General features: G+C 39.5%; 1 protein-coding gene across 10 annotated transcripts in view; it reads left to right on the top strand.

The window, feature by feature from the left end:
- Nucleotides 1-12,659, top strand: part of kirrel3b (kirre like nephrin family adhesion molecule 3b) — a 171,574-nt gene that overhangs the window by 114,419 nt on the left and 44,496 nt on the right. For 7 of the 10 annotated variants that reach the window (XM_076892344.1, XM_076892347.1, XM_076892345.1 and 4 more), the window contains one exon: nucleotides 9,862-10,031. In XM_076892344.1, the coding sequence (XP_076748459.1) occupies nucleotides 9,862-10,031 (170 nt within the window). The remainder of the gene's footprint in view (nucleotides 1-9,861; nucleotides 10,032-12,659) is intronic. The other 3 variants (XM_004543950.3, XM_004543952.3, XM_004543954.3) reach the window with 1 other exon arrangement.

Raw genomic sequence — 12,659 nt, 5'->3', positions numbered from 1 at the left:
TTTCAGTTTTATTTCACCCCCCACTGTACTCCATGTGGTCAAATCTTGGCATATTCCAAGTAAATTAAAGCAATAAAGCACTATTTACTAACCCTGAAATTTCAACCGTAAGCATCACACGGCAACAAGGAAGTGCAGCATTTGGGTGAACTGTATTATCTTAGCTAATAAGCTACGAGAAAGGGAACACCTTTATTCGTATTTGATTTATTGAGAGCGAGAGAGTTTATCATACCTCCCCATGAGCCTGAATGGTAGGTGTTTGTTTAATCCCCTGCCAAGCTCAATGACTCCACAATGCGCTGCCAGGGAGAACTCCAGGCTGATCTACACACAAGGTAATGGAGGAAATATATGCAAGGCCTGTGTCACTGCAAACTCCTAGCTGTCAATTACTTGCCAGCGGTGACAGAGTGTGTCTATCAACTTGGAAAGCAGCTACGGCCACACACATGCCTATATGCGCGCACACAGACACAAATACGGCACATAGGCATATATGCATTATGCTTAAATGCATCCTCACACCCACCAGTGCACACACACACACACGCACACACAAAGTCTTCCATTTCCAAATTGACAGCAGAATAAATCTAAAGCTCTCCTCTCCATCTTTTATAATTCAGTTTCAGCCCATATACATCCATGTGCCATGTCAGAGTAACTTCTCAACACTTAACTTTGATATCTTTGGAAACACAGAACACGAATATTCATGCTGCTAAAGAATAAAGTTGCATGTTTCAAGTTTTCTGTCTTTTTTTCTCTTTTCTTTTCACTGAGTTTGGCCTTGTAAAAAATACACGTGTAAACAACCCACCCATTCACTAGAAAACGGAGCGAAAGCCTTTACTTCACTCTTATTCATTTCAGCCAATAATTAAATGGGGAAGAGTAAGGAAGAGTTAGGAAGTTAAAAAAGACTGACTACATCAACATTTATAAACGGTAATGAAGTCCCTTCATCGAAAAGCTTTGGCAACTAAATGGATAAGAGTTTGCATGGCTTGCAGGCTTACTCTCAGATGCCAAAGGAGAATCAAGGTCTTGTGAATTAGTCATGAAGGAAGAGAATGGAGGGTTTCAGGTCCAAAAAAGACCCCTGAGGCTAATTATATCCCTTGCAGCTAGTTGGCACCTCTCCAGACCTTTGCTCTAATCTTTCTACCTTTGGTTGGGGACCGGTGGAATGAAAGGAAGTGGGATCACTGTTGTTTGATTAAGGTCTTTGGCTGAAAAACTTATCTAAGGTGTTTGGTTGATTTTAAATTAACTGGATTGTGGTAATTCTTTACACAAAAGAAATATGCTTTTAATGAATTGTAGTGCCATTTATTGACAGACATTTTAGTCTTTATTTTAAGTGGGATTTTTTGTCACCATCTGCATTTACTCACTCCTTTTTTCCCCAGTCACTTAATGAATCCTTCCTACTTAATGGACAGCCTTGAATTCCTTTAATTAGTTAGTTCTCTTAATTTTGAATCCTGTCTTAAAAGGACACAGTTAATTTGTAAACTCAAACAGAGAGCTTTTGGTACACTGTTCACTGTTGGCTGTTAATTAAAATTTACTAAAGATAAACTCAAAAGATTAAAAAAAAAAAAAAATGCCTGGCCATTAGGCCCAATATTTTTCATTTATCATCACCGGCTATTCTCTAGTATTTTTTTTGATCATCCATTAACCTTGATGAGATTATTTTTTGGCTTGAAGCATGGATATAAAAACAGGAGATTTTTTTAAGATGTCGACGTTATCTGGAGGAAATAAAAAAGAGTTACAAAGCTTTTTGTGTAGTAGACAATAATCCCCCCCATTCAGAAATGTTGCATCACTTGTTGTGTAACACCGGTGTCTCTGGATATCACAGTTCTTAACTTTTGTTTATTATGTATCATATGTACCGAATAATGTCAAAAAATTGGTACTCAGATGCTAAACGGATACTGAAAAGAACTATGGGATCACATACTCATTTGTAACAGTATTGATACCAGTGCTGCTGCCGTCGCCTCCTCCAGCTGACACACAGCTTCACACAGCAGTGGTGCAGACAGGCAGGCACAGAGCCCCTCCTCTCACTATCAGCTGAGCACTCAAACAGTAGCGCAACAGACTCAGCGAAGCAGCTTCAAGACTGGCACCCCGACCTTTATGAAGAAAGACTGGGGTGCTGTGTTTCTTTTAATGTAACAGATTGAAGCAGAGAATAGTCTACCAGCAGCTAGACAGAAAATGCAACAGCCTACCTTAACAGCTCTATTTGATCGGCAACAAAAACATGGTGGCAAGCCACCAAAAGCACAGGAAATTAACATGGCTATAGAGCCGTGCAAGGATTGGTATTCTTCACATCTGTTTTGCCTTTTCTGTTTTTTGCATGTGTTGATAATAGTACTGAATATCTTTCCAAGTGCTGGTATCAAGTTTGAAATGTGAGTATTGTGGCAACCCTTTATTGTACGGTTTATCTAGTTACGCTTAAATAGTTGTCTGATTGTGCAATAAGATACATTTTTGACCTTTTTTCTCCTAATATAAGCTCTGTTATTAATCTTGCATATTTGCGCATCAGCATTTCAACATTTACATTTACAATTAAACCATATGTGGTTGATTGACTTCTGGAAGAACCAATGTGCAGTTGGTGCAGCGGTTGAAATTCAAAGCCCCCGCAGAAGATCTTTGGAAATGAAAAGCATTCACAAATACAATATTACGCTGGTCGTCTGACAAACATAATTGATAGCACGCCATTTGAATGAACCATTGTGTGCAAGATATTTGTTTTCCCTTTCCTGCATTGTTAATGTTTTGGGCGCATGCTTCAGCAACAATATTCATGTACACAAAAGCCCAAGGGTATCTTTTGTTATTGTTGTTTTCAACTGCCAAAGCTGAATCAGCCATTTCTGTGGATAAGTCTGAATTCATTATTTCTCAAGGATCACACTGCCATCTTTTTAGTAATGGAAATGAACTTTGAGGGCAGGGCTAAAAAAAAGAAAAGAAAAGACAAGAAAGCTACTATAGAATTAGAAGTTTTCGTCCTAAAAAAACACAAATTATCACAAATAGTTTATTAATGTGCATTTTAGCTTCAAGTGCTGCCTTTGAAGTATGTTTCAGTAAGTCCAAGGGCAAGTGAAAGCTTATATAGAAGACCTGTATTTTCTGTATTAGTTGCACGTGATCTTTCTTTTATTAAGATTTTGATTCTTCGTTTTTTCATTAAAGGTTAAAGTTACAGTCACCGAAGTCAGCCATATCAGTATCCTTTTTACCGGATACTGCTGTTTGAGCCACATTTTGAGGAACCCTTATTAAATTCTTTGCAGATTTCCTTGTAAGTAACCAATTTGTCTTTTACAAAAGGTAATTTAAGCCTAGCCAAGCATCTCAGTAGTATAATGAGAGATAAGGTGTCCTAAACGGCAGTCATTCTGGGAGAAAACTTGACTGTAACATTCACATTACACTGCCTTTTCTGCAACATGAGATGGGACAATAACTACATCTATGGTATCAGAGGCAGTGAGCAGGTGTGCGATTATGGCAGACAGGCTGCATGTAGGATGTTTGGTTTTTTTGTTGGGTTTTTTTTTTTTCCTTCTCAGCATTTGAACAGAAGGAGAAGAAATGACATGAATTCGTGTGCCGCGAAACAACAGCACCGACTGTGTACAGGTGCTGAGCTAATTTGAATGCACCGCACTACTCAGTGAGTCAGTTTTCTTCAGTTGACTGTAATTCTTGTCAGCAAACTAATGATTGGCTTAAGAAAATATAACAACAAGGGCTGATAACTGCCAGAAATTTTGAATGAAAAGTTTTTACTTTTAACTGTGAGTTGGAACTTGGATTTTGACCTTGCCTAAACCCCCCCCCCCCCACACACACACACACACACACACACACACACACACACCACACTCCTTAAATTCAAACATACATGCATAATACACACGTAATTATAGAGCACAACTCAGCTGGGTGGTGAGAAGCAATGTCAGCACCCTCCCAATCTGTGGAGAGCAGCTTAGGGCTGCACATGGCTGCGCTGTGACGGAGCAAGCAGTGCACATCTCTGACAGCTCTGGCATCTACCCACTCCTCATCTCATCTTCATCCTTCCTTCCCTCCATTGTATTTGGCAGTGTTCGCAGAGATCATGATGCCGACTCGTGCTGTGTTTCTACACTGTACATATTAAAATTTAGCAAAAATTTTGCACCTTTTGATCATCTCCCCTTACTGTCCCATTGGCGTCCAGCTGCTTTTTTCCTCTACCTCTCTCTTTACTCTCTTTACTCTTCTTTTTCTTTTCTAGCAACTTATTATTTCATATTTCCACCATGGCGCCACGGATTTTCTACAAATCAGTGCTGTGCTGTTGTTTTTGCAACTGCAATCTGCCATTTTGTTTGTTTCTCTTATTTTCCTTTCCATTTCATTTTTATTCACTCTTACTTGTTCTCCTGTCTCATGCATGTGCACAGTCATGGCTGAAGATCTTCTGCTTCCAAACAGATGTACTATGACAGCACTTGAAGAGGGCCGGTGATTTGGGCCAGTGAGCCACACATGTCTCTTGTATCCACCCTGCGCTGGGTATTCCTCCCTTCTACTCTTCTGTTTTTCCTGATCTTTCTTTCACAAACTCTGCAAGCTGTCGCGGCAGGGTGACAGGCAGCCTGTGCAAGTATTCTTCTGGAATAGACAGGAAAGTCAGGAATCACATTGATGTTCAGGACACGTCCGCCGAAGCACAGCTGACACGTTGCCAGCCTTCCCCTCCCCTACATCGTCCAGCCACCTTATGTGGAGCTCTCTCATTCATTTGCCTCCAAATTGCTTTTCCTCCTTGCTCGCACTCCTGGAAAGCTGGGGTGCTCACAAGATTTCATTGGCTGCTTTGGAGGACTTCTCCCAGTGCTGGTTTCCTAAAAACTCAGCAGGATCATCACGAGCTAACTCTAGTGCATGCTATCACATAAATTCAAGCTTTATGTCCAGTGTTTGGATAATTCATATGTTTCATGAGACAAAAGGCAGCTTTATGATCCCCTGGGTTTATTTAAGCCCCTGTTGGAGCTGACAGACTTACTGCTTTTCACTGTTAATTACACATCAATATGCTGTGGTCTAATTGATTATACACTACCAGTAAATGATCTCACTGAATTCTATGTTTTTCTGACATCGTTGTCTGTTTTCACTCACTCTGATAGAAGGTAGGGCATGTAGTCAGACATTTATAGCGACGCGAAGCACATAAATGAATCCTGAGACTTATGAAGCATCAGATGAGGTAAATGAATGTGAGTTTTGACAGAGCAATTTGGATTTATCCCAGAAATAAATAAAAGGCTCCTTAGAACCCACTATGACATTTATGATCTGAAGCCACCGGATCAAAACACACACTCAAATCAGGCCCAAAGAAAGCTTTCAAATGATGAAAGTAATGAACTGGCTATATCTTACAGTTAGTCTTTACCTAAATCTTGAGCTGCAGCCACTGCCAATGCTGCATGTTTGATTAATACATGAGTAAGACAAACCGCTTCGTGGCAATTCAGCAATCAGTCGTCTGCTTATTTGTATTAAACGTGTAATCACCGAAATACCTGCAAAAGTTGATGTCCATGTGAATTCACGCCAGCAAATTTGCACAGACGAATGCAAATTTGAGAAAGCCTTGAAAGGGATTAAATTATTATCCGAGAGAAGAAAAAAGCGGACAGAGTGGAGCAGAGTTTGCAATGAGTCAGCCCTGTAATTAAAGAGGAGTGATCAATCTGTACCACTGACCACACTTATGCCAAGTCCATCGAATGGCTGCAGTAAAGAGCTAATTTAGAACCATTAGGGACTGCCGAGTTTGCAAACAGCCCAGTAATGATGATGGCTGATTCAAGTTCAAGGTTTGGCCTCTGTATAACTGTCAGACCTGGCAGTCATAAGGCGATATCAGTGAAAGATCTTAGATGAAGAGAAAGATCTATTTTAATCCTATTTTTTGGTCATTTATATATTCAATGAATCCTAGGTTATTGGTCAGATGTTCCCAATTCCTCTGCGCCAAGTTTAACTGCATTTCTGTTTTGAATAGAACATTCTTCGTGCTCCTTTAGTGGCGATGATCACAAGTTGTGGCTTTTTTTCATTAACACAACCAACAATTTCAGCCCAGGCTGTCACAAACTGTCTTCATATTGACACACTCTCCATAAGACCTCAAACACTGTGAAGGATAGAAAGATACAAAGGTATGCTGGATGGAGGCAGCCAGGCATGTCCTTCATCTCCTTGTTATATTCCCCATTTACCCTTTGTGTTTTCCTGGCAAGCATCCCTCCAGAGAGACATGACCTGAAACCGTACCCAGAGTGCCGTTTTCGCTGCGACTCCCTCTTCCATGTAACGGCACTATGCATGAAATCATAAACTCCTCTTGCACGGTCCACTTTGCATCTCTCAGAGGAATACGTAAAGCTGAATAATAAACAACTGGGACTATAAAAAGGTCAAAAGGGTCCATACAGTTACTTACTAAAACAACCTGGGAGAGTATAACAACACTCATTACTAGAATCACCCTACGACCCTAGCTGAGCACCTATTTACAGAAAACTGATTTGTTAGAACGTATGCAAGAGAGGAAAGTTTCCTTGAACATTCCTTGAACAAGACTTTTTATGTGAGATTTCAGTCAGTTTAAGCTTTATATCACCTTACATGAATGTGTGGTATTCAAGCCCGAGTCCATGACTTGCAAGAAAGTCCAGATAATGACTTGATCACAGCTTTATGCGAAAACGTAGAGATGTACATCCCCGGGAAAAAAGAACTACATAAATATTTCTAAAGGACCCAAGAGTAATGGAACAGCACATGTTCACTTCAAGGAAAACTCTGAATAGGTGTACTAAGAGAAACACACCACAACTTCAACTAGGCCTTGGTAGCATGTTTTAAACAAACAGCAAAGTCTCTCTGATCGAACTGAAGGAAAGAGGGGCTTTCCTTCATGGGCTCGCTGAAAAAAATGTTTTGACCTGAAGTTTAGGAAAGGTTTGAATGGTGCAAGGGTACAATGGCCGAAAACACAAAAATAAGCCAGCAACAGAATGATTGAATGAGAAGAGAGCCCATTACCAAGTGAGCAGTTTGAACTCAATATAGCCGATTGTTGTGCCATGATTCAAAACATTAAAAAAAAAAAAATAAAGTCAAGGTATCCCTGATATAATCTTGAACTGGGACTATTTTGTATGGGAGAGCGGACCAAAATTTTCCCTCTCATTTTTAAATCAGCTAACATCCTGTCCTGATCGAGGTTGTTACTGCTGCTGTTGTGATGATTAGCGAAAGAATCTTGGCAATTCCTAATAGCTCTTATATCCCCCCTCCATATAAAACCTTCTTGCTTGTCATTTAATTAATGTTTCAGTCATATGTGCAAAGGAACGCTGCCAGCAAACCAGTAGGTTTGTATTTTTGCAATCAACAGTCAAAGTGTCATTACTGAGCCTCACTTTTTTTTTTTATTGACAGATGGCAGAGCTTTCTGGACTAGTCCAGGCTCATAATGCTGCCTTTTTTTCAGTCTCTTACTCTCTCTCGCATTTGCATGCCATGCTGAATTTCTATTCTTAGCAAAAGAATAACATGAAGTGATCTTTTTGACCTTGCTCCAATTGCTGATAAAGAACCAGGTGGTGACCACATTCTCACAAAGATTCTTTCTTACTTGCCTAGATCAGCACACTGTCTTGTCTTATCTGCTTGTGCTGACCTGAGATTCCTCTACCTCTCCCGATCCTCCGCATATTAACGAAGTACAGATGAAAGGGAGCCAGCCAGAATTAACACTGCCTTTCACACTCAAGTACATAATAGGAATCAGTGAGTCTGAACTGTCTGTGAAATAGCAGTTTTCCTGGTCTGATTGGTCAGAGTTAGGTCTAGCCAGAGTACAGACTTCATTGTTCCCACGCTGGTCTGAATAAGCCTTTATTTACTCAAAAAAAGTGGTAGTGATGGTGATGCTTGCAGATTATTTGATTAATAAAGATTTTTCCCATTTCCACATTTTAATCAGTAATGTTATGTAATACAATGATATTAGTCACAGTAGCATAAATCTACCCTTACACTAATCAACCACAGCATGAAGACCAAGATCTGCACGTCTTTGTCACAGGAGTGCTGTGTTACCCTTATGACCAGGCTCTATATGTGTATTCAAACTACAAAGATAGGTGACCATTTTACCAATACAACATCTTAAAATGCAGCAAACACAGCTTGAAGAACTTTTTGTCAACATAGGAATTGGTCTTTGTTTAGTGCAATTTAAAACTCTAAAACTGCATCTGCTCAGTGAATACATGTTTCCAAGCCACAGTACAAGACGAGCGCCGCCTCTTCTTGTTCGATTATTTCCTGCTGTATCTAAAAGGGATCTGCAGACAAAAATCCCAAAATAGTCACCTTATTATTGTGCGCAGTACATTTCTGATAAACAGTATTTACCACTAACCTCAATGAGAACCTGTTTCCTGTAACTGCTTCAAAATGAACAACTGAATACTGAATGTAGTAAGCTCAGTCGGAAGGGTTTGTTTTGCATTATGTCTAATTTAATAGTGTTGAGTGGGAAACAAAAGTGAGTCTAAAATGTGGCGCTGGAAATAAACAGAAATATATGCAGGGAATACAATGTTCTTCTCACTGTAAATGCAGCTCTCTGGGTCTGAGATTTAACTAGCGGTGTTGTTAAAAACACATTTAGCAACGTTGAACTAAAACTAAGTTAAGTTATAACATTTTTTTCAGTTATTTAAAGAGTGAGCAACAGAGCAGCATAGCTGAGTGCACGCCATCCAGCCCTAATGTTGCCATTAAAGAGTGCTTTTATACATATTGTCATTCAATGTCCAGAAAGAACCCAAATTGCATTTTCTCTGGTTTCATTCTTCTCACATCTGTTTGACAGCATAAATCTAACCCATAACAACCTTTCTTCCAATCATGATGCTATTGCACGGGAATATGGCAGCTGCCTGCAGCCTTTGATTTCATCTTGCCCCAGATCTGCATTGTAATGAGCACTCAGGTCAATCAATAATTCACTGCAGTTTCACTTATAAAAAAAAAAGAGTGAGAAAACAGATCAGCTCATGGGTAAAATGGGAATATGACTTTGATCAGTGCCATTAGAGACACATACAACACTGTAGCGCTGCTTTTGTCCTTCTGCTGTATTTGTCAACACAATAAGAAATAAAGAGAGGAAATGTACATCTGTGTGTCTGAATTATGTTTAATGCTGACACATATGTGCTGAGTCTGCAATGAGTGATGATAGAGTTTATTGTTGTTTAGAGAGTCATGCTGGGACTTCAGTCTGCAAAGCTTTCCTTGCTTTGAAACCACACCATTCACTGAGTTTTCCATTAGGTGTGTGGTAAATACATTTTTCTCTGCAGTCATTACCTTTAATGAACACCTAACACTAGTTGCAGGTTTTGTTTTCTGAAGAAACCTAATTTGATACAATGAACTAGCATTTTGTCCCCTGTTGGCATCATAAGTGCACCCATTAAAATGAAACTAACTCTGATATATAGTTAGGGTTTTGCTGTGAATTCGTAGCAGGCATTACTTTTCGGCAGTTTTGTGTTATTTGGGTCATCTGAACTTTTTGGATCATAATGCTATACGGGTGTCAATATACCCGACTTTGCTATCAACATAAATATATCACACATTAAACAATAGCTTGATCTCACGTCTACACATTTTACTAACGGCCTGTCTTTCTTTGCCTCTGTCTCTGATCAATAGTTCCTCCAGAAGACCCAGTCATCAGCGGAGGGCCAGTTGTAAGCCTAAGGGCCGGTGACCCACTCAATCTGACCTGCCATGCTGACAATGCCAAACCTGCGGCCTCAATTATCTGGATCCGCAATGGAGAGGTCCTTAATGGGGCCATGTACTCCAAGGTAAGCATAGAGGTGTGTGTCATTCCAGGTATGCAGACCAGCTGGAAAAGGGCTGTTGATGACGTGATGACGCAAGAGTGGAATTTTTTTTTATATTACTTGATTTGCTATAATTTTTTACAATTATTAACATTTTCTTTCCCTAAATTATACTCTACTCCAATTTTACCCTTCCGCCGAGTGACCGATGGATGGATTGCTTTTAAAAATGCAGTCCCTTGAAAATTCCGATTGCATTTGAATTACTAAAATACGGCTTTTTTTCCTTTCTTTTTTTCCCCTCCAGTATCCGAAGCAACTCAAATAGTGGTGAGATCACAGAGCTATCCATGGCTTTGAGTTTGTCTTCGGTGTTTAGATATTTTCCTTCAGTGGCATTTATCCCACCACCCTAAAAAACTTGACGATGTCCCTTTCGCTGCTGGAATCTGTCTGAACCTTTTCATGCCACAGTATGAGTCTCAATGACAGATCACGCTTTTGATGCTGCGGTACACAACAGTGCCCATTCACACCAGCCCAATGTTTGGATCACCTGATCCCCATAGACTCTTGACTGACATTAGCCCTTAAGGCTAATCGTCCATTCAGCACTGTCATGTTCTATTTCTATTTAAACAAAGGACATAAAGAGACTCGGCACTTTAGAGCACTAACACCTCCCCCGCCTTCCCTCGCTCCCTGTACTGCCTCATCCCATTATCGGCTTTTTTCAAAGAGCATATAAATGCCATTGATTGGACTGTGGTACAGCACCAGGCCGTTTTGAATAAAGTGATTGCTGGAGGTGCCGTTTGCTAATACTGGGCGGGGAGTGCGCTTCCTGCCTTCACTTCCTCTCAGAGCGAAGGCAGATATGGGGACATTCTGTGCTGGTAGCTGATGGATGCTCACATGTCTGTGTTGAGGCGAATGATGTGTGTCTCTCCTCTTTTATCTCTATTGCCTAACATTGTGAAGTGAGCTTGGGGGGGTCAATTAAAAGAACATGACTCCTTTGTGGATCCAAAGAGCAGTGTGGGAGACTACATCATCGTCATCCGATCTGATGGTCTTCTCATTTCCCACAGATGTAGAGGACTAATGTGAGCAGATGTGGTGGAGGATTCACAGAAATAGCTTTCCTGATGATGTCAAAAGTAATGATGGTTCTGACCCGAAGATAATTTTCCACTAAAGGCCTCAAAACCTCATTTCCACGAGCTCTTAGCAAACTATTTACTGGACCAGTGGTTAAAGAGAAAATGTATGATTAACGCCATTGCTTGGCAAAAAATGCGCGTCAGTTCTCACATGGAAGAGAGCAACTTAAATGATGCATTGCTTATCATTAGTGAGGGTAGCTTTCAGTAAATATAAACTGTGGTGTATTACGGAGGAGGCACCCCAAATAATTAGAGAGAAAAGTAAGGTGAGTGGTTCAAATGTCAAGACTTGCTTGGGCTTGAGTAAATTATTGAACAATGCTCAATTCTCAGCTCCCATCTGCTCCAGTGGAGCTGCTCAGCAGAAAACTGCAAAGGGCTGTTTGTAACACGCAGCCTCAAGGTCTGAGCTGTGCTTAGGAGGTGTGCAAATTTGCTCCATGATACATTTGTGTTGGAATGGTGCAACAAATCTTTTGAAGAACATGATGCACTTCCTTACCATAAAGTCATTCTTCACTATGTACTTTGGTAGCAACCTGAGAGTGGGAGATAGAGGATTATCTCAGTGGTAGAAGGGGGAAAAAGAACAAAAAAGGAAGGAATTATATTTTTATGAGCCATTCTTGTTCAGCATTTTGTATACAGTCTCTGCTTTGTCACCTTTTAATGCCAGGTAAAGGTGCTAAAGGTCATATGAAGTTGATAATATCAGTGTTAGCAGGAAACATTTTTTTTTTAGTTTTTGTCTGTTTTTTTTTTCAACCCTCAGAAATATTTAACACAGCTGCTTTTTTTACTGTCCCTTTATTCCATTATGAGTTTTTTTCTCATAAAGCCATGGGAGGTTTGTGTAATTAGAGCACTTTATTGTATTTTAATCATCACACTCACTGCATAATGGGAAGGGAAATACTTACAAATAAAGTAACTAATTAAAATTCGGTCGAGCATTATTGTGTCGCATTTGTTTTTGTTTTGAGACTGGTGAAATGATGTAAGTCAAAGGGCTCCTTAGTTTCAACTGTACACGTAATCACTGGTTCCATTTTAAAAAGATCTCAAAAGATTTTGACAATCCAATTAACCTCATTTATTAAATATTAAAAGTAAAGGTGAAATATAGATCACTTCGATTAATTGCATTCAACAACTTTTGAAAACCATGAGTTGAGTTAAGTAAAAGAAACCTGTTTAACCTCAGTTACCATGTGAAAAAACAAAAGAAATAAAAGTATATATTTCATGTATATATATCGTGCCAAGTTGTGTGCAATTAACTCCAGAGAAGAGGAACATTTTGTGGTGTAGATTAAAAATGGAAAACTGTTTGAATGGAAATAATTTGATCAGGTCAAACTAATTTTGGAAGAATTATTAGAAAAATAACAATTATATATTTTTTTTTTTACACGGTACATTTACCAACATCACTGTGTATGCCTTCAAAGTTTAATTAGGTCATCTTAATGTCAAAAAATGTAATTTAATTTTT

Source organism: Maylandia zebra, linkage group LG14 (genome assembly GCF_041146795.1).
Source record: "Maylandia zebra isolate NMK-2024a linkage group LG14, Mzebra_GT3a, whole genome shotgun sequence".
Classification (NCBI taxonomy): domain Eukaryota; kingdom Metazoa; phylum Chordata; class Actinopteri; order Cichliformes; family Cichlidae; genus Maylandia; species Maylandia zebra.
This window is presented reverse-complemented; position numbering and strand designations above follow the sequence as displayed.